General features: G+C 39.2%; 6 protein-coding genes across 11 annotated transcripts; 5 read left to right on the top strand and 1 right to left on the bottom strand.

The window, feature by feature from the left end:
• Positions 1-51: 51 nt before the first annotated feature.
• LOC140777718 (uncharacterized) lies at positions 52-4,621 on the top strand. Of its 3 annotated transcripts, none has more exons than XR_012107068.1 (11): positions 52-394; positions 604-809; positions 909-1,272; positions 1,355-1,562; positions 2,242-2,349; positions 2,447-2,584; positions 2,678-2,747; positions 3,684-3,829; positions 3,953-4,026; positions 4,118-4,252; positions 4,335-4,621. XR_012107068.1 is itself a non-coding variant. In XM_073122031.1 (8 exons), the coding sequence occupies exons 1-8, from the start codon at positions 171-173 to the stop codon at positions 3,758-3,760; spliced, it is 1,395 nt and encodes a 464-aa protein (XP_072978132.1). In that variant the 5' UTR covers positions 52-170; the 3' UTR covers positions 3,761-3,924. The 3 variants fall into 3 exon arrangements, 1 of the variants encoding a protein (XP_072978132.1); XR_012107067.1 differs by having other exon boundaries at positions 3,946-4,026; XM_073122031.1 differs by lacking the exons at positions 3,953-4,026; positions 4,118-4,252; positions 4,335-4,621 and having other exon boundaries at positions 3,684-3,924.
• On the top strand, positions 4,387-4,812 carry LOC140779032 (chaperone protein dnaJ 11, chloroplastic-like). Its single transcript, XM_073123973.1, has one exon. It carries the CDS (start codon positions 4,387-4,389, stop codon positions 4,810-4,812), a length of 426 nt encoding a protein of 141 aa, XP_072980074.1.
• Positions 4,813-5,501: 689 nt separating this feature from the next.
• Positions 5,502-6,486, top strand: LOC140777719 (glycine-rich protein 2). The gene has a single exon (XM_073122032.1). The coding sequence runs from the start codon at positions 5,584-5,586 to the stop codon at positions 6,178-6,180; it is 597 nt and encodes a 198-aa protein (XP_072978133.1). The 5' UTR covers positions 5,502-5,583; the 3' UTR covers positions 6,181-6,486.
• A 4,577-nt stretch (positions 6,487-11,063) lies between these two features.
• On the top strand, positions 11,064-13,323 carry LOC140778311 (thaumatin-like protein 1). The gene is made up of 4 exons (XM_073122955.1): positions 11,064-11,078; positions 11,178-11,275; positions 11,367-12,045; positions 12,782-13,323. The coding sequence occupies exons 2-4, from the start codon at positions 11,215-11,217 to the stop codon at positions 12,948-12,950; spliced, it is 909 nt and encodes a 302-aa protein (XP_072979056.1). The 5' UTR covers positions 11,064-11,078; positions 11,178-11,214; the 3' UTR covers positions 12,951-13,323.
• A 475-nt stretch (positions 13,324-13,798) lies between these two features.
• LOC140777442 (pentatricopeptide repeat-containing protein At3g03580-like) lies at positions 13,799-18,582 on the bottom strand. Of its 4 annotated transcripts, none has more exons than XR_012107023.1 (3): positions 16,283-18,582; positions 15,125-15,502; positions 13,799-14,183 (listed from the first exon to the last, which is right to left on the bottom strand). XR_012107023.1 is itself a non-coding variant. In XM_073121555.1 (2 exons), exon 1 carries the CDS (start codon positions 18,448-18,450, stop codon positions 16,450-16,452), a length of 2,001 nt encoding a protein of 666 aa, XP_072977656.1. In that variant the 5' UTR covers positions 18,451-18,582; the 3' UTR covers positions 13,799-15,502; positions 16,405-16,449. The 4 variants fall into 4 exon arrangements, 1 of the variants encoding a protein (XP_072977656.1); XR_012107024.1 differs by having other exon boundaries at positions 13,799-14,180; XR_012107022.1 differs by having other exon boundaries at positions 13,799-15,502.
• A 291-nt stretch (positions 18,583-18,873) lies between these two features.
• On the top strand, positions 18,874-19,518 carry LOC140779026 (putative disease resistance protein RGA1). Its single transcript, XM_073123965.1, has one exon. The coding sequence runs from the start codon at positions 18,874-18,876 to the stop codon at positions 19,516-19,518; it is 645 nt and encodes a 214-aa protein (XP_072980066.1).
• The last annotated feature ends 1,204 nt before the right edge of the window (positions 19,519-20,722 follow it).

Below are 20,722 nucleotides of genomic sequence, written 5' to 3'. Positions count from 1 at the left end.
ATTCTAAAAAACCAACCCCAAATCTTATTAATTACTAAATTTTAATGATTTTTTTTAAAGAGTCAAATCTCTGTGCCTCCTTTGATCCTTTCTCACCCTTGTACAGTTTGTACTGCAACTGCAAACGGAGGTGACGGCCGAAGCTAGGGTTTCTTCTTCTCCTACAAGTGATGCAGAGCAGGAAGCGGCGGCGGAAGGACCGTCCGACGATCCACCCTCGCAATCGTTACTCGGAGTCGGCGCCGGACTTCGGCCTCCTCGCGTCCCTCTACCCCTCCTTCGCCGATTTCGTCTTTCCCTCCCGCTCCGGCCGCCCCACTATCGACTGGACCGATTTCAACGCCACCCGCGAGCTCACCCGCGTCCTTCTCCTCCACGATCACGGTGTTCACTGGTTAGTCCTTCTCTGTGTTGGATTCTCTGAGGCTCCCTTTGGTTCCACGATAGGTAGTAACTCATAAATAGTAGAAAAAAGGAGACGTTTTTTGTTTTATAAACTTGAAAAGAAAAAGGAAAATGATATCACTTATAATTTTTTTACACGCTTTGTCATCGTTTTATACAGGCCTCTTGTTCACAGATATGATAGCAATACAATTGCAGGTGGATACCAGATGGGCAGCTCTGCCCTACTGTGCCAAATAGATCGAACTACATCCACTGGATTGAGGACCTTCTTGCTTGCGAGCTCACCCCTCCGACTCGTGCCTCTGATGGGAGAGTGAGGGGCTTTGATATCGGCACTGGGGCCAATTGCATTTACCCGCTCCTCGGAGCATCTTTGTTTGGGTGGAGTTTCGTTGGTTCAGGTGAGCTCTAGATTTTTAGTGCATGGAGGATTCATTCATACCTTCATAGAGAATAGGGTTGTTGAAAACAAAAGGATATTTGCTCTGTTTTCGTTGTAGATGTAACTGATGTGGCTTTGGAATGGGCTAAGAAGAATGTGGAGAGCAATCCACATCTGGTTGAGCTGATTGAAATCAGAAATGCAAACGATGCTTCATGTTCGGCTGAAGACAAACCAATAGGGGAGGTTGCTAGGCAGGATGTGGTGGTCAAACCTCCTGTTCTTGTTGGCATTGTCAAGGATGGCGAGAGTTTTGACTTCTGTATGTGCAACCCTCCTTTTTTTGAGAGCATTGAGGCAGCTGGTCTTAACCCGAAAACTTCTTGCGGTGGGACAGCAATGGAAATGGTTTGCCCGGGTGGTGAATGTGCTTTTATTACTCGCATCATTGAAGATAGTGTTTCCTTAAAACATTCTTTCCGGCAAGTCCAAGTTTTTTCCTGTTGTTGTATTTTGATGTTGACCTCGAAATTTAATTTCTGAGAAATTTTCTTTCTTATTTAGGTGGTTCACATCAATGGTTGGAAGGAAAGTGAACTTAAAATTCTTGATGTCAAAAGTGCGTGATGTTGGGGCCTCAGTCGTGAAGACTACTGAGTTTGTTCAAGGTCAGACAGCTCGATGGGGCCTTGCGTGGTCTTTTGTCTCTCCAAGCAAAAAGTTTATTGCATCAAGTGTACAAACAAAAAACAATCATTCGTTCATGCTTGAGGTTTGACATCATTCGGTCTTTCTTTCTTTAGCTTATCTGATCCTTTAGTTCCTTAATTCTGTTCTGAATGATTGCTTTATTGATATGCAGTTTGTAGCTCGCGACTAGCTAGTTTTTCCATCCGGAATCGTACTTATTCCTTCAACAGAGAGTATTTAGTATTTAAGAATTGTTAGGAATATAGGTGAACTGATGGACTGAGTGGTTTTGTCTTCTTCCATGTGAATTTTCTGCTATGTAATGGTTCTCATGTGAAGAATTGGGAAGTTGAGTGTAATCTTTTAGTGCTTTGCACTCCTTTTCCATGCTTGTTATTTGTATGTCCACTGAAGATACAAATTTTGGTTATGACTCTGGTCTAAAATCTTAACTATTCGTTTTCTGCAGACAACATATTTTGTCGCACCTTTTCTCCACCAAATAGAATTGATGCTTATTTTTCTTCTTTTTTTGGTATTTCTCTAGCTAGTCAAATTTGATCCTCACCTATTGGTACTATTCTATTTCTTTGTATTCTATATTTTGCCAGAGTTTCACTTTGTGACATATCAAGAGTCTCAAATCTAGTCCATCTAAGAGCATTCTTTGCATTTTTTCAAGTTTTCATATCAGAAGTTTATTTCTTTCATATGTATGTTCAGTTTCTCTTTTAATACCTTTAATTATTCTGTTTTTTTAGGGCCTTCGCCGTCAATTTGGTGCATTTCAAATACTGAAGTCCGTGGAGTCCTTTTTCCTGGCTAATGGTGCATCCTGTAAACCTGATCTGTCATTATTCTGTGTTAATGTAAGATCCTTAAATTTTTGGTACTCTTGTTGTCATTTTTGGGAATAACACCATATTTTTGTTCTCTAATATTTAGTTCTATGGTATTTTCTTATAGATAACTCTATCAGACAAGCAGACTGCTGCAATATGTAATAATGACTTCAAAAATATTGCTGGAGGTGCTGATCGACTGACAGCAAACGAGTCTGACAAATTGGAGTACCTAGACAATGAACTGTCTTTCCATGTTTCAGTATGTTCAGCTATACTCTTGTTACTATCGGGCTATTAGAGTGTGATCTAGTTTGTTACTTTGCATTCATGGTGTGATAATTTGGTTATGTAGGTCTTTGAGCAAATTCCAGGCACACTGCTAGTGAAAGGAGCAATGTTGCATAAAGAAAGCTCACTTTCAGGTACTTATCCACCTTACTCCTCTTATCAAATTCATATTCACGGTCAAAACATTTACTGCATAAAAAAGAGTGAACCTTGTTATTGAATAATTAATTTTCTGCATTTTGATATTCTTGCCATTCATCCTGCACCATTATCCAGATGTATGATGTTGCTCTGAGTTGTGTCTTTAAGGCCTCCTAGCTGTGAGTTATGCTCTGAGTGTCCATTGTTTGAGGTGCTAGATTTCTAATTATGTTTTCTTGTAAAGGAGATTATTAGCTAATCCTTGAACAGTTTGCTAGTAGGACTTGATTACATGTAACATCATGTGTAACCTTAATAATTTGATAATTCTCAAGTCCTTGTGACTTGATGAATATGGCCTTGTCATTTCCTCTAAGGCTTTGTGAGATTCACCTTAAATTCAATTTCTCCTAGTTTGCTACAAATTTAAAGAGAATTGCTTTTGCCTACTATATTTAAAACTAAAATTCTTTTAAGAGTAACTGGTTCTTTCAAAAGTTAGTACTGTTAAAGTGTTGGGTGATTTTTATTTTTCATGCAGAATTATGTACTTCTGATACTTGCATTCAGATCAATTGCCTTTCTCTCGAAGAATACATGCCATATCCAAAGTTAATCTTACTATATGCTTAAAATGAAGGACCCTATCAACAAACATTGCCATTGGGACTTCAAAACATCTACAAAGTTGTCTCCAACCATCCTGATGTATAAATTCTATATGATGACAATAATCTTCCCCAAGTTTTATATGAGATCTGCCCAGAGCATACCCAACGGCACAAGAAAACCTTATTTAAGAGACATTTGCACAAGAAATATCCTATTTGTATATAAATATCCTCATTGCATTGCAGATTGTTGAATCTACTATTTTCCATACATTGTTAGGCAAAACTGTATCCCTTACATACCTTCTTTCTTCACAGGAGTGTTCTCATCATTATTCTCTCATCTAGAGGAAGCTTTAAAGAGGGAGTTCCTTAATAAGGTTCCTGGTAGCTGAACCAGAAAAATGATTGTATGCTGATGGCATTTAATCGTAGATGAAAATTTTGAGATACAGTTGGAGGAGGTCAATTTCTTCTTCCTTTTCTTTTGTTGTTGTACAGATGCTCAAATCTTGAAATGGCCCATTTTACTTACCCTCTCAACATTATGTGACCCTCCACTGCTTTGTATATAAAAAAGTTCACAGGAACATGTTGCCTTCACAGAGCCAGGGAGATGAGATTAAAGAGAAACTTGTCAGAAATTAGTCAAGAAATACAGGTGCTAACACCTTATCCGGATTTATTATGTTGTCAAATTAGTCGTGTGTTTGCTGGGATGTCATGTCTCATGTCTTGTCATGTTTATTCAGATAAATTACAAGTTCCTACAAACCAGCAGGTAGGGGATCCTCAGACATTCATCTGCTGCTTCCCCACTCACTAGGTATCAGTGACGTCCCCTTTCCTCCCACTCCATCGCAATAACCAGCTCTTTGCTAACTCCCGTGCGTCACCTCCTCCCTTTATTCACGGAACTAGTAGTATCTCATAGATACACCTTTCTAATTTTTATCCACCTCTCAGCAGCTCCTCTTCCGACGCTTCCCATTATAGCAGATCTATCCGCGCTCGGCCACCCATGCCCTCCGCGTTATCCCTCGCTTCTCCCAATCACCTCCTCGGAGTTCGTGACCAGCCCCGTCGCCTCGTGCCGCGAGCCACGGCCGTAGCGATGACTACGGCCTCCCCCTCCACGCTCTATGACGTGCTCGGCGTCCGATCTGGCGCCACGTGTCGCGAGATCAAGGCCGCGTACCGGCGGCTCGCGCGCGAGTGCCACCCGGACGCGGTCGTCGCCGAGAAGAAGGGGGAGTCGGCGGACGAGTTCATCCGGATCCACGCCGCGTACACCACGCTATCCGACCCAGATAAGCGAGCGGACTACGACCGCGGGGTGGTGATCGGACGGCCGCGTGGGTGGAGGGTGTTTTCCGCCAGCGGATCGCACCATCCGATCTTCACAGGATCTGCTCGGCGGACATGGGAGACGGATCAGTGCTGGTAATAGGGAATACAAACAGATTGCTATCGGGCTGGTTTGATTTGCGGTACTATTTGGATAAGTGGGATGGATACGCTATTCTGTTTTATTATCTGGTGGACTGGATAACTTATCACGGTCTCACTCGAAAGACGTGCATATATGTTTGTGTGTATGTTACTTATATCACAATATGGGCTGCACTTTACCAATCCATGAATTTGTAACCCTTGTTAATTATTAATATCTCTGCATTTAGGATAATCCATCAGAGATTAGCTTCTTATTTTTATTTAATACTATATCTCATATAAATCATATACAACATGCATGCTGCTCCTTATAATTTTCTAAGGTTGCGTTTAGAAACGGAATTAGTTTGGATAATTTATGTACATCTTATTTCTTTGATAGGTCAAACATTTAAGCCGAGAAGAATTGGGAGATACAATAGTTACCACCTTTCTGATGTAACTATTTATCCTAAGATAAATAAGTAAATAAATATATATTTTAAAAATGCTAACATTGCTTGCTTGCTAGTTCTTTCACAAATCAAGTTCTTTGGACCCACTTCCAGACCAAGTGAAGTTATTAGTTGCAGAAATCTTGGCCGTTCACACATTCCTTTGAATCCTAACCGTTTAATACCTCTTCTCCTTTATCTCCTCGTAGGTCCCGCTCCGTTATTAATATAACAAGTAGAAGGCTGCCCCAAATAAATACCCGCGAAGAGGGTGAAGGGTGAAATTTAGGGTTTCCTCTCCTCGATAGGGTTTCTTCCTCTCTCCTCCAATGGCGCAAGAGCGATCAAAGGGTACCGTGAAATGGTTCAACGGAACCAAGGGTTTCGGCTTCATCACCCCTGACGATGGCGGCGAGGACCTCTTCGTGCACCAGTCCTCCATCAAGGCCGATGGCTACCGGAGCCTCGCCGAGGGCGAGGCCGTTGAGTTCTCCATTGCCGAGGGCGACGACGGCCGGATCAAGGCCGTCGATGTCACCGGGCCCGACGGATCTAGCGTTCAAGGCGGTGGCGGCGGGAGCGGCGGCGGTGGCCGGAGAGATGGGTACGGCTTCGGCGGCCGCGGTGGAGGCGGAAGAGGCGGTGGTTATGGAGGGGGATTTGGGTTTAATGACGGAGGTAGGGGCGGGGGAAGAGGTGGTGGTGGTGGTTATATAGGTAGCGGAGGCGGTGGGGCTTGCTATAACTGCGGCGAGGCTGGGCACTTGGCTAGGGATTGTTACCAGGGTGGTGGTGGTGGAGGTGGAGGAGGTGGAGGAAGGTACGGTGGTGGGGGTGGTGGGAGGTATGGTGGCGGGGGTGGTGGAGATCGCTCCTGTTACAACTGTGGTGAGATGGGCCATATGGCAAGGGATTGCCGTAAGTAAAGCGTGAAGTTCTCATCTTTTTTGATCTGATAGTTTGGTGTTGTAGGTTGATCGTGGATGCTTATGTTTCTGCTCTTGTTTCTCTTTTCTAGGTTGCCTATGGATATATTTTTCTCTTTGTTTTGTGGTTGGGTGTTCTGCTTTTAATGTATTGTGGGTTGTTAAGGGGCTTGTGTTGGGGCCGATGTGAACATACATCAAATGATGTATGCAGAAATATCCCTCAGCTCACAGCTTTTCAGTATACAAGTGCATTTTGTCCTCCTGTTTTCTCACATGTTATTTGATGGTGCTCTCTTCTGGTTCTCTCTCGGTACCTTAACCAACTGGCATTTGATTCTGTTGTGTTTTTGGTGCCGATTTTCTGATTTTGTAGGTAATTTGTGGGAGCGGTCGTATCCGTTTTTATTTTATGTTCTTTAATGTTGCGTCCCTAATTTAAATTATTTGAATAAATTTCGGGATCCTATTTAAACATTAAGCTGCTATGTCATGTACCTTTATTTTTACCTGAGTACTGTTGGCATGCCATTGTTGTTTGAGCATCATGAGAGGAGATGTAATGGCTAGTTCATGTCTACAAGTTTCACTCTTTCTTGGCCTACGTTGGTTATTTTTTTGATAAACCGAGGCCTTATTTTCTGATTTAAATTCTTTACTGGCTGAATGTACTTTCTGAACCATTTGTTACTGTAAAGTAATAACCTTGGTAATTCCTAATAGATTGAGTGGGAATGTACAGGCTGTTGGTTGGAATATTTTTAACACCAAGGTCCTGTAGTATGCACTTTCTTCCTCCCCCCAAAGGGATTATTTCTTATTTCTTGGGTTCTCTTGCTGGCAAGCGGGCAGGCTTAGAAAGGAAGTCTTGTTGTGATTCTTATACGTGGACAGTTATGATTTTCTTGTTGCGTAGTAAAGAATGTCAGATTGTTCAGCTAATAAGTACATAGCATGTGAATTGAGCTCTATATATTTGTGATACTAATAATGTAAGTTCTTTTAATTCTTATAAAGGTATTGAATTTGGCATCATATATGAAGAATATGTACACTAGTGGTGACATTTTCAATTTCTAGGACTAATGTATATGCCTTTTATGCCCCTTGCCAGGAGGATTAACTTATTACTTGCTTTAGGAATGTATAATATTTAGAATGACTTGATTTGAGCACTATATTTTTAGTGTGCGTGATTCGAACATAAATTGGTTACTCAAGTGAACAACTATGGAGTTAACAATTGGGAGATATTTTTATAAATGCCCGACAAAAAATTATGTATATGGGTATCACATAGAGTATAGGCCTAATAGTCCTTTGTTTCTTTTTATCCTGATCAAGAACATGAAGTGGCAAGCATGGCATATGGTCAGCCTATACTAATATTACGATCAGCAATTAGCAAGGATGCTAGCATCTTCTGCAGATAACGTTGTCCATTAGTGTCATTTAACATACTAATTTTCTTAGACAGTGCTTTGTGAGAAACTTGAAGTGTACATGTAGGCTTTATTTTGCCTTTGTAACAATCAGGAAGTTGCAGAAAATCTGCGGTGACTTGTATATTTTGTTATATTATATGATCTACACAAGATTTTGTAACTCTGTATATATTTGTCTTAGTAGGTAGTAGGTGTAGACTGCAGAGAATTGTACAAGGTTTTATAGATGTGAGGAAATGGTTATGCTCTTTCTGTGCTATATTGTAACATGCAACAAAAGTGGAGTGCTTACGTTGAAAAATTTGGAGCTTTGATTTCCAACTATTCTCTATAAACAGTTGAATATTGTTTCTAGTTATTCTTCTCTATAAACAGTTGAACATTGGAGCTTATATTTCCTCCCTTTTTACATGTCTAGTTTAATCCCGAGTTACAAGAAAGTTTGCCTTGAGTAGATTTGAAGCTTTGACTAGGCTAGTTAGTATATCCAATCTTTCTATCAGAAAACATGAAACAGGTTGTCTTTACATCCAGATGTTGGTTGAATAGCTTTTCTTTTCTTTATTTTTTTTCTCCTTCACTCTGGGAAACTTCCTTTTATTCTTGATCGCTTTGGGAGGTCGTGGGATTCTGCTTTTGTTATAAACTTGTAGTAAAACAGCACAATATTGGTTTGCAAATGGTCATGGTATGTGAGCTTGGAAAAATGGTTGCTTCAATGATCCAATCATTGTATTTTCAAGTTGCATTTCTTGGGTTTTGTATTGGCTATATATACCGTTTAGTGCTTGATGTCATTCAGATCAGTTTGATTCGGAGGAAAGCTGAATGCTGTGTGGTGCCTCATTCTCCTAATGTTATTGAACATTTTGGACATTAGTTGAACGGCTTGCCAACGTCTTCCACGATATGCAAGTTTGGCCACCGTTAATCGAAAATCATTGTTCGTAGTAATTTTATTATATATATTCTCCTGAAAGCAGCTGGGCTGGGTTGGTAAATTAATTAATTAATTAATTAATTTTTGATTGTTTATGATTTCGAAGGCTATATATGAGTTCGATAATGAGCTAATTCTTATCCAATACAGAGTCACTTAAATTTTATCGAATTAAATCGTATGTATTACTGAATAATTGTGTTATCTTGCTCTCATCTTGTTGCGTGCTGGACAAAAGCATTTGCATACACTAATTTCGTAAGCACCAACCTCAACTCTTCGTCGTTCACTATCTTACCTCCCTATTCTTGTTAGCTAGATATACACTGCCTCGTTCAGCCACTTTGCCTTTGTTCATCCGCAAGAATTAATTTTTTCTAAAACAAGTCTTTATATTATTAGTATACTAACTAAATAACCACTTTTATTCATAAACAACTCTATTTATTTTAATTTAATAATAATAATAAATTATTATTGTAGTTTTTGATAGGATAATATTCTATCACATATCACTTTTATATAATTAATTCTCTCTAAAGCTCCTGTGGGGAAACCGACTCAGTGTGCAAGCAAACTAGTCTTAGAATTCTTCTATCCAAGCATTTGTTCTATGCATTTCAAGTCCACGTTTATAATAAAAAATAATATATATATTTACTCTTTATATTGATATTGAAATGAATATTAGAGTAGTTTATATTGGTATTAAAAATTTAAAACTTATGCTATAATAGGCTTTATGAGTGAACAAGGCTATATTAATTTCAGAATATGTATTCTTACTTGTTATTCTAAAAAATGAGACTACTATTCTATGAATAATTATTTTTATGTTTGCTTATATTTTAGAATAGATGTATAATAATTATCTTCGGTGTAATCTAAAGTGAAGGAATACGGAATTATAATAAATACTTTTTTATTTGATATAAAGTAGATTAATGAAATTTATATCAAGATAAATTGATAATTAGGTTAGTGCATGCTATAAGATATAATCTTAATAATTAGTATCAGTATAATTATGATATTTAATTAATATTTTAAAATAAATAATTATATTTTAGAATTGAAAAAAATAAATTATACTTGGCTGGATGGCGGCTTAAAGCGTGAATGCTAATAGACTATCTTGTATACTCCAAGTCCAACCCAAAAGGGTGGTTAACTAATTATTAACTGGCCGCTAACTGCGATAACAGATGACCAAAGGAACTGTTGGATGGTTAAAGAGAGGAAAGTGAAAGTCAAAGCAATTATCTCCTTTGCCATATTTGCAGTGAGGTCGTATCACCTTGGTGGTCTTAGTTCTTATCCAACCACAACCACACTATTCCGAGGTCAATTAAGCTACTGTTTAAAGTTTAAACGCACAGTGGACATCTCTTTGTCCCTCTTCCGTAAGCGAAGGGGATAATGTTCGTATCCTTCTCTCCATAGATTTTAAAAGGACGTACTACTGCATAGATAAGTACTGAAACTTTGGCAATGGTGCAGTCTGCATGGGCTTTTCCAATTCAGTAGTAGAAGTACAGTGGAGAATGACAGCAAGCTTTTTGTAAAGGAGAGACGATCAGACCTCATCTTATCCATCCTCATACACCATTGGCTCTTTACACGACAGCCCCGTATGTTGCCTAGATCTCTTGCTTGCTTTCTTTCTCTTTTTCTCGATCAATTGCTTACGTGCGAAGGATCGATCGAATTACGAGATTGTTTGTTTTGAGATCTTGATCTCCAACTGTTTCATTTTCTTAAGGTGCTGATAAATAAATGAGGGGGGAAAAAAACTGAAGCTAATTTAATAGAAAATTTTGATCTTTGATATTATGAGGTAAGATGTAGATTGGCATATTGAATTCTAGTATAAAGTTTTATTATGATGGAGGTACGTGGGCTACTTGTAGAACAGCAACGTGACTTCTTTGCCAAGTGGGCTGGGCACTTACGGATGTAACTGAGCCAGGAGCTGCAACTAGATCATATATAGCTGTAAAGATTCCAAATCTTTTTCACCCATCGTTTTCCTTTCTGAGCATTAGGACATGATCTTTTGGAGGACAAAATTCTTAGTTATGTTTGACCAGCAAATGTGAAGACAACGATTCTAGTAAGTATATAAGTAGATCAATGAATAGGTTAAGAACAAAAGTCTACTCCTCTCCTTACTTCCATCCAAAGTTGGTTAAATTCTCTCGCGCGATCATTTGCTTGTACCCGTTCTAATTAAGAAAAATGTCATAAAATGATTAAATGATTAGTCACAACAGACACAATCCATATTAAATTCTTTCACGAAGAAATTTAAGTGATAAATCCAATCTCATCTCCCAAGGGAGATAAAACTTTGGGTGGGCATTCTTGTCATTTCACGTATGAAACAACAAAGAGGGCAAAGGGTGAGGTGAGGTGCATGCATGATGCCACTGATATCGATGTCTATATATATATATATATATATATATATATATATCTCTCTCTCTCTCCATCCAAGAGTTGGAAGCTACCAGGTAATTAACTAAGTGATGGTGGCTACCATCTTCTCTGTTCTTTAGTTGCTAGCTTCGCTTATTCCTCTTCTCATTTTAACTTCTATTCAAACAATTAAGAAATCGAAGCATTAGGCATCAACAAGCTCCTGCGTTAATGGATCATTTCTCCATTATTCTCAAACTCACTCTTCTGCTCCTGCTACTCTTCTTCAGAGGTAATTAATATAACTTTCTCTCCTTATACTTCCATTTTGTAACCACTTCATGATTATGATCACGATCAAGCTTATTTGAATATACGTACAGGGTTTGTAGTAGTAAAGTGCACCAAGTTCACATTCTCAAACAAGTGCAGTGGCACAGTGTGGCCAGGAATACTATCCAATTCCGGCAGCTCGCCGTTGCAGACCACCGGCTTCGAGCTCCCAGCCGGCGAGTCGCGTACGCTCCTCGCCTCTTCCGGCTGGTCCGGCCGCTTCTGGGCCCGCACTGGTTGCAACTTCGACTCCGCCGGCCACGGCTCGTGCTCTACCGGTGACTGCGGCTCCGGCGAGCTGGAGTGCAACGGTGCGGGCGCTGCCCCGCCAGCGACGCTGATCGAGTTCACTCTCGACGGCGGCGGCGGGAAGGACTTCTACGACGTGAGCTTGGTGGACGGATACAATCTGCCGGTGGTTGTGGAGGCGGCCGCCGGCGGGTGCGACGCGACGGGGTGCGTGGTGGATCTGAACCGGAGGTGCCCAGCGGAGCTCAGGGTGGGAGACGGGGAGGCGTGCCGGAGCGCGTGCGAGGCGTTCGGCCGGCCGGAGTTCTGCTGTAGCGGTGATCATAGTAGCCCGGCGACGTGCGGACCATCGGTCTACTCGCAGATGTTCAAGTCGGCGTGCCCGCGGTCGTATAGCTACGCCTACGATGACGCCACGTCGACGTTTACGTGCTCCGGCGCCGATTACGTCATCACCTTCTGCCCGGCGCTCTCTTCAAGGTATATATATATATAAACGCTTCTTTTTCAAAACAACTTTAAAGATTATATAAGAGGAGGCCAATGCAAGGAGAAGCTTCGTAGCCTAGTCCCGACTTCAAGACTTCAAGAGTTAGTGGTATAATTTATCTCTCCCTCTTGATAGGTGCTCCAATATTTAATCCTTGAGAGTTAAGACACCTAATCTTTAGTTAAGGGATAAAGAGCTCAACTCTCTTCAGTGATAGTTCATGATTTAATTGATACAATATCAATTTATCTCTGCTTGGATTCACTTGATTTACTCTAGTATGAGTTTGGTGAGTTATAAGTTAGATATGAATTTAGTCAAGAGTCCTCGGTTTCCTCTTACTTGTTGTACATAATAGGCAAGATTGTGTGACTTTTATTTATTTATTTTTTAAACAAAAAAACAAAAACTCCCATCATGGAATCTATGGCTTTTATTGAAGATGGAAAGAGTTGGAAAGAGGACAAAGGCAGGATAAGTAAAGAGAGGAAAAGAGGCTTTATTCCCTCATCCTTTCTTCCTCCTTTTTTTCTGCTTTGTTCTTTCCCCACCATGTATGGTGGTGCAAAGTTTTAGCAGCCAGTGGATAGTGGTGGTTGAGTTAAAAGGTGGCCAAGTATAGTTGGAAAAGCTGGAATCTAAGTTTTCTTCAGTATTTCTAATGTTATTACACCTAGTTTAATCATCATTAATCACTGTACTTGTTTCTATTTTAAAATTTGGCAGCCAGAAATCCTCAAAGGATCCTTCACCAAAAGCAACAGGGGCCATGCTGGAAGATGATTCTTGGCTTGCAAGCTTGGCCAGTGGAGAAGCTAACCTTGTGAGGAGGAGAGTGCCCTTGGTACTACTAGCCACATTGACCATTGCAACTGCTATCTGTCTCCTACTCTGACTTTTAACTCTAGCTAATGAGACAATGGCAAAAATGGCTCCTTGAGTAGTTCTCATTATATTGCCTTCAAATTAAGGAGTTGAATTGAAATTTTCTCCCTCTTCTTTGATGGCAAGTTGCCTCTGATGTGTATTGTTATAGCCAAACAAGTTTTGTACCAGACTAGTAGTTTACTTTACTTTCTTGGGAGCATCAGTCTTTTGGGGTTAGATCAGAGGAACTTTTTAAGTTGTAGGTAGATAACCAGAATATTTGACTCTCTTTGTTTTGAGAATGATGTATACTTTTCTTCAGTCTAGAACCAATACCACCATTTCTACATCTAAGTTACCCCATACATACAAGATACAAGGCCATTAATATGAATTCTCATCTCTCTTACAGCCATTCCAAATCTCTACATGATTGCATTAGCTATGAGATTGGACTGCAATAATGAATTTATGCATTACCTAGAATAAAAAAAACTAGTTTTAGCATCATATTTTTAACCAACTTTTTTTTTTTTTTTGATAAAGATTACCGAACTATTACTAGTGATCCTAGTAGTTTTTATCATTATTTGTGCACGAGATATTCTGTCATGCAAAAGGCACGTACAAAAAATTCTCTTACCAAGAACATTAGGAGTAGAATAGAAGTCCTGACGACCATAAGGTACCATAAGGTATATATATATATATATATCATTGTCGAAGGTGAGCATAATTTACCAATGAGTTGATTCTACTAAAAGATCAGGAAACAAAAAAAGAAATATAAAATCCAGAGAAAAGACCTGTCAAAAGTTCATAAACCTAATTGCACAACAGAGAGGAAGGAATAAAGAAGAGAAATCATTGCTGAATATAAGAATCATTACTTTAATTTATCAGAATTTGAGTCTACCAAAAGTTAACAAAAACAATATTTAATATAGATTGAAGTCCTTCAGAAGGTTCTAAAATCTAATTACACAAGTAACAAGGAGGGAAAGGAAGAAAATAGAAAGAAGAGTAACCATTGCCAACTATAAGCATATTTACGGAGATATGACAGCACAAATATTCTTGATTGCAACATGCAATTATTAGTAGCAAAATTAAATAGCAATATCTTCCTTACAGTATAATCGATTTGCGCCTTAGATAAACCATGCCGCGAAAGGACTAGCGCGATGTAGATGATGCTGCTGGTCCTTCCAATATTAACTACTAGAGGTGGATGCATTACCTGCATCTTCCTTTCAATCTGCTGATGGATCAGAACCAAAGATGAGAAAATCAAAGAGAGAAAACTGAGCAAAAGTTAGATACGATTTGATCTTCTACCAAAATAGCAACTAAAGTAAATACAGAATATTCTTTCACAAAGAAAAAAACATGAAACAGTCACACATCACCATTCCACGATAGCTTCATTCATAATAGTCCAGGGGCATTCTCTCAGGCCCTTTAGACTGAATGAGCGGCTCATTCTTTCCTAAACAAAAAATTCAGTGTAGTCTGAGAATCTCTTGCTAGGTCAAAAGATGAGAAGCACCAGCTACAAGGGAAGAAATATATTTACAAAACCACCACAAGAGTAGCCCCTAGTTGCTTGGTTTTACCTACCAATTGTCCGCGTACGAGAAGCGGTCTTAGATGGAAGAAGATGATAAGAAATTAACATAACGAGAGTGTGGAATTTTCATTATTTTGTGAACAAAAGATACAAAATTGTGATGAGATATCCCAATTGCATTATTCACCAAAACAATTAAGCCCATAAAAAGATGTCATCAGTGTCTAAGAATTCTTTTCAAAGAATCAAGGTATTTAGTAATTTGATAACTCCCAGTGACCACTTCAATCTTCCTGATCTTTACTTCATTTGTAACAGTCGGAGCAGGGGCCAAAACATAAAAGGAAAGAAGATTTAGAGGCTTTGGATTCTTTCTGATGAATGAGTGAAGCATTAGACTACACAGAGGCCCTAATAAGCATCAGACGTAAGTCTCTGAATTTTAGTGGTGTCTTAATAATCTTTGCAAAGAAAATAAGAAATAAGTAAGAACTGTAGATGGTCATCAAATCCAGAGCTGACTGTAGATGGAAAATCAGGGGAAGAAAGCATGACTTTCTCCTTAAGGAGGTAGCCGTTGATGATCATCAGATCCAGCGAGATATTAATAACCAATTTATTAGATATTGTACCTGAGAATTCAGAGCAACTCTCTTTTGGAGGCTTTTGGGTAATAAGATCCCTGTGGTTAATATCAAGGGCCCTCTTGCCACACATATATTTTCTTACTTGCATCAGAGAGTCTGAAACTGAATTGTCTTCTCCATGTTGGCACTCCACCTATATTTGGATGTCACCACCAGGGGTCTTGTCTGAATGGTCGTATCATTACTGAACTAATATTCTCACTCGAAAGAGGATTCTTGCACCCGTCAGCCAGAAGTTCCTTCAGGGCCTTTTCAGTCTTTGCAAAGCTTTAGACATTTTTGGACACATTCTGGAACCTTTGTCTCATTAACCATCAGGTATTTCATTAAATACTTGTCAACAGGATAGATGAAAAATATAACCTGAGAACAATTAACAGAAAACAGAACTAGAACTTTCAGAAATTTGACTAATAGGAAGTAAGAACGTTATATTAATCAATGTCATCAATTGACAATGTAGCGGAGGTACTGCAAGAACTATATAAGTTATCGTTGTAAAGTTCAGAATTTTAGTTATATATATTTGGGTAGTGTCTATGGGAAGCGCTAGATATTAGTGGGTCAGCATGCGTGTCGAAACTCCAACAGCCAAACAGCTGGTGGGTAGGACCTAAAAAGAGGACCATATGACCAAACTGAACAGTAGAAACAATGGATCTATTTTAATGCTAAATCAAAATCAAATCCTGAATAAACATCCCAAATAGACCAAGATTAAATTACTCTTTTGTTAGTAATGACCTTAAAAACTATAAGCATTCATTTGAAGGAAAAACTTGCTTGAAGTATAAGACGACTAATAGGAAGGCTACTTTTTCTACTTCATCATGAAAAACTTTGTACAAATCCAGTAGTCACAAAAAGAAAAAAGGAATCCATATGAATATGGATTTTAGATCCTTTGACTGACCATGATAAAACTTCCAAGAACAATGAAGTCCACAATAAATTGGATAAGTTCATTACAATAGTTATTTTAAATGCCTTAATTGTTAGTGGATTTAAAGCAGAAGAATCATAAGGTCTTCGGCCTTAGAAAGACTCCATCAAGCTGTGTACATGAGTTGCAAATTATAAGATGAATAATAAAGTATGAGATGAAGTCCATAATAAATTGCATAAGTTTATTACGATAGTTACCTCAAATGCTTTAATGGCTAATGGAACTAAGGCAGAAGGATCATAAGGTCTTTGGCCATGGAAAGACTCCATCAAGGTGCTGTATGTGAATAACAAAGTATGAGATGAAGTCCTATAAATACCTTGTTTTACATATTTTTTTAGATGTTGCAATTCTGCCATGTTCACTATCCAACATCATGTGAAATAGCATCAAGTGAGCTGAGCCCAAGGTTCTTCATCACAGTCTTCTTTACAGAACAGGATCTCAGAGATTCAACAACATCAAACTTCCTAATTGATGCATAAGCGTTAGAAAGCAGTACCACATGTCCAAAATCACTTGATTCCATCTGAAGCACCTTATCAGCTGCAACAGTTGCAAGCTCCATATCACTGTGCAAATGACACCCTCCGAGCAGAGCCTTCCAAGCATTGAGACTAGCATCTTCCTGAATTGAGTTTACTAACTTTCTTGCATCTTCCAAAAGCCCAGCTCGTGCAAGCATGTCCACCATACAACCAAGATGCTCTCCTCCTGGTTTAATACCCTTCTCCTTTACCATCCTTCTGAAAATTGTCAAGCCATCATTCAATAAACATGAATGGCTGCAAGCCATTAAGGCGTTCAAATATGTTACCTCGTCTGGCTCTTCACCAGACTTCTCCATATCATGGAAAAGAGAAACTGCCGCTTCCCCTTTGCTGTTTATACCGTAGGACGTTATCATAGTGTTCCAGGAGACTGCATCTCGAGAAACCATCTCATCAAATACTCTCCGTGCTAGCATCGCATAACCACATTTACCATATAATGCCACTAGACTATTCTGGACCCGTTTGCACAAAGACAAGCCTAATTTGAAACTATATGCATGAAACTGCTTACAGAGGTCAAAATTAGCAAGCTCACGAGAAGCTACGAGTAAAGTGACCATTGTTACTGAATCAATCATGTATTTATCTTCTTTTCTCACTTCACTCAGCAAGCGAAGCCCTTCAGTAGGATTTCTGTTCTGTACATATGCTGATATCATTGCAGTCCATGAAACCAAGCTCTTCTCCTTGATGCAATTAAACAGCACCCTTGAGGACCCTAAATCTGCACATTTGGAATACATCGTGATTAGAGAATTCATGATGGGAAGCTCTAGACCAAATCCACAGACAATGATTTGGTTATGGACCAATTTTCCTCTCCTCGCGTCACACAAAATTGTACAAGCTATTACCATATTTACCATGACTACCATGTCAGGATCAATGCCATTAGCTCTCATTTCGACAAATAGATTTAGAACTTCGTGAGCACGTCCTAGATCTAGCAGAAAACTCATCATTGCTGACAAAGTAATTACATCCTTGACAACCAGCTTCCTGAAAAATTGTGTCGCAGATTGAAGATCTCCAAAACTCAAATACATACTGAACACTGCGTTCATCAATGAGACATCTAAATCAAGACCAATCTTGATCACATACCCATATATGCTCTCACATAGCCCAAACAAGCCATAACCGACACAACCCTGTACAACATTTATCATGGTCACAGAACTAGGAACCAGACCAAACACCAAAATCCTCTTAAAGAGCAACAAAGCTTCTTCAAACAGATCATTGAAAACAAACCCAGCAATCATAGCATTGAAGGTAACCAAGTTCGCCTCAACCATTTCCTCAAGCAAAGCATAAGACCTCATTGGACTTTTGCATTTAGCATAGCAATTCAATACAGCAGTTATAACAAACGGATTGGCTTCCAACCCACTTTTGATGACTCTTCCATGAAAACACTCTGCAAGGCTCAAAACTCCAAATCCCGCTGAGCCAAGCAGTACGCTAACCATCGTGTAAGAATTGGGGCACAATCCTAATTTAAGCATATGAGTGAACACCTCAAAACACTCTCTGAAAAACCCATTACTTGAATACCCATAGATCATCGTCGAATAGGCAACAATATTCCTCTCAGGCATTTCATCAAACAGCTTCCTTGCGTCACGAATTCTCCCAGCTCTGCAGTAACGGTGAATGAGTTGGGTCTGGTTCCTTTGCGGAGATTGGAGGTGGATGGAAGGGTTGGGATACTGGGAAGATGAGTAGTGGAGGAGAAATGAGCATGGATGATAGGACTTGAGTGGCATACGGCACTTCGACAGGGGAAATTTTGTTAAGGAGGTTAGCATTAAGCAGGCTCTCGTGCACGTCGGCGGTCACGTCAGCGAATCAAGCTCGGAGGCTATTACTTAAAAATAAAATATATACAAATATAATAATATTTGTGCATATTAGTCCTCTAATTTAAGGGTATTCATGTAAAACTAACACAGCTGGTCAAAAAGTTTTGATAAGACCATCATCAAGTAGTAGCAAAATATTCCCGAATTGTAAGATAAATTATAAACAGATCCGTCGATTAAGTAAATAGTTAATGCTTATGCTAATTTTTAAAGACCAACTGGGCTTCTATCTCGTGGTTTTCCACCGTGACACGTTTTAATGGATCCCATTACGACCGGTTAAGAGTCGTCCCCTATGCGACTCGGCAAAAATGATTCGAGTGGAAAATATTGCATCTTGGCTCTGAAGAGAAAAATTTAGGAGAGATCATGGCGGAACTAGCCCTCGCGTCCGCCATCTTAGAGCCGGTGATCGCTAACTTGGGCTCCGAGCTATGGAAGAATCTAGGGTTGTTTTGGGGCTTTGATGAGGATCTCCTCAAATTGAAGAAGACACTAGAAAAGATCAACACCGTGCTCGTTGCTGCAAATCACAAGTCTATAACTGATCCAGGTATTCGAGATTGGCTTCGGGAGCTCAAGGCTGCGGCTTACGATGTCGACGATCTGCTGGATGACTTCCAAGTTGAGGCACTACGGCGAGGCAGCCATCGTTTTGTCACAGGAAAGGTAAAAGATTTCTTCTCAGCTAACAACCAAGTTGCCTTCCGTTATGTAATGGCCAAAAGGGTTAAGAAGATTAATGAGAGGTTAAATGAAATTGAAGTGGAGAAGAATAGATTTCAATTTCCAGTGGTAGAGATCTCTGCGAACACCACCACCGTGTCCTGCCTGGAGAGGGAGACTTTCTCTATTGTTGATGAAAATAATGACTGTAATAAGTTATATGGAAGAGACGATGACAAGGAAAAGATATTAAAGTTCTTACTTGAGATGGATAATGACAAGCAGTTATATAGTTGGTTTGGGAGGAATCGGAAAAATTATTCTTCTTCGTGTGGTTTTATAAAATAAGTTGATTAAAGAAGATATTCAATCTCCAAACTATATACATTCAATTTGAGTTTGTATCTCATAAAATTATTATTGAATGTATTATAGGTTAGGAGTGTGATCTTTCATCTACTAAACCTATGCGAAGAAAATTTTAAAATAATTAGGAAAAAAAGATTTAATTTATGTTGGATGATGTTTGGAATGAAGATGCTCTTAAGTGGAAGAGTTTGAAATCTTTGATCAATAGCGATGGATTGAGAAGTAAAGAGATAATAGCAACACACAATGACGAAGTTGCAAGGATAACACATACTACAAATTCACATTGGCCGAATGTTTTAAAGTTTGAACATTATTGGGATTTGTTAAGCACAAACTATTTCAAATATAGAGATAAAATGACAATTCAACGATGGTAGAAATAAGCAAGAAGATTGTCAAAAAGTGTGGAGGTTTACCATTAGCAGCAAAGGCTCTTGGAAGTTTGATGGGCTCAAGGCAACTGATAAATGAGTGGCTTGCTATTCGAGATAGGAATTTGGGAAATGCCTCCACTTTGCTACTCTGGCCTTCAACATCTTGAAATACATTCTTGCCTTAAGTTGACAGTATTGCCAGAATGGAGAGGATGCCTCACCTCCCAAAAGACTTTGAAGTCTAGAATACTGCAGAAATCTAACAATGTTACCTGACGGTCTGCGGCACCTTCCTTCACTCCAAAGATTGCATATTCAAGGTTGTCTTAGTCGATGCGAGAGGAAGAGAGGCGAGGATTGGCACAAGCAATAGCTCATGTCTGATATCCAGATCAGATGAGTTCTAAAATGGACCCTCTAGTTGATATCATATCAAGTTGATTACTATTGTCATTTTTCTTGAAGTATATTTCACACGGTTTATGTTTTCTCACATGTAGGCAGAGAAGTTCTCTTACATTTTTCAAGTTTTGCTTCAGTTCAATATGAATCATTTCACTTCTCAATAAACATTGTTGTCTTCTTCATATGTACTCGGTCTGCACAACTGATGAATATACTACAGTTTCTTCAGCAGCAGAACTTTGAACAAGATAATATGAAAAACTGCCCTCTTTTTTGTTTCATTTCTCATTTTCATCTCCTTCAGATCTTGATCTTGTACAATTCACTCATTGTTATCTGCACATTCCAAAACAGTAAACTATGCTACTCTTAATTCCTTTAATGTCACTTGTTCGTTTCTC

This window comes from Typha angustifolia, chromosome 15 (genome assembly GCF_048772165.1).
Source record: "Typha angustifolia cultivar Huaian chromosome 15, ASM4877216v1, whole genome shotgun sequence".
NCBI classification, from domain to species: domain Eukaryota; kingdom Viridiplantae; phylum Streptophyta; class Magnoliopsida; order Poales; family Typhaceae; genus Typha; species Typha angustifolia.
The sequence above is the reverse complement of the archived record's forward strand: the minus strand, read 5'-3'. Positions and strand labels throughout refer to the sequence as shown.

What these genes read in the sequence shown, in the direction of transcription:
- LOC140777718 (XM_073122031.1), top strand. Translation starts at nt 171, where the DNA reads ATGCAGAGCAGGAAGCGGCGGCGGAAGGACCGTCCGACGATCCACCCT. An exon ending in TCCTTAAAACATTCTTTCCG is followed by an intron (nt 1,273 to 1,354) that starts GCAAGTCCAAGT and finishes TTTCTTATTTAG; the next exon opens with GTGGTTCACATCAATGGTTG. An exon ending in ATCATTCGTTCATGCTTGAG is followed by an intron (nt 1,563 to 2,241) that starts GTTTGACATCAT and finishes CTGTTTTTTTAG; the next exon opens with GGCCTTCGCCGTCAATTTGG.
- LOC140779032 (XM_073123973.1), top strand. Translation starts at nt 4,387, where the DNA reads ATGCCCTCCGCGTTATCCCTCGCTTCTCCCAATCACCTCCTCGGAGTT.
- LOC140777719 (XM_073122032.1), top strand. Translation starts at nt 5,584, where the DNA reads ATGGCGCAAGAGCGATCAAAGGGTACCGTGAAATGGTTCAACGGAACC.
- LOC140778311 (XM_073122955.1), top strand. Translation starts at nt 11,215, where the DNA reads ATGGATCATTTCTCCATTATTCTCAAACTCACTCTTCTGCTCCTGCTA. An exon ending in CCTGCTACTCTTCTTCAGAG is followed by an intron (nt 11,276 to 11,366) that starts GTAATTAATATA and finishes ATATACGTACAG; the next exon opens with GGTTTGTAGTAGTAAAGTGC. An exon ending in TGCCCGGCGCTCTCTTCAAG is followed by an intron (nt 12,046 to 12,781) that starts GTATATATATAT and finishes AAAATTTGGCAG; the next exon opens with CCAGAAATCCTCAAAGGATC.
- LOC140777442 (XM_073121555.1), bottom strand. Translation starts at nt 18,450, where the DNA reads ATGCTAACCTCCTTAACAAAATTTCCCCTGTCGAAGTGCCGTATGCCA.
- LOC140779026 (XM_073123965.1), top strand. Translation starts at nt 18,874, where the DNA reads ATGGCGGAACTAGCCCTCGCGTCCGCCATCTTAGAGCCGGTGATCGCT.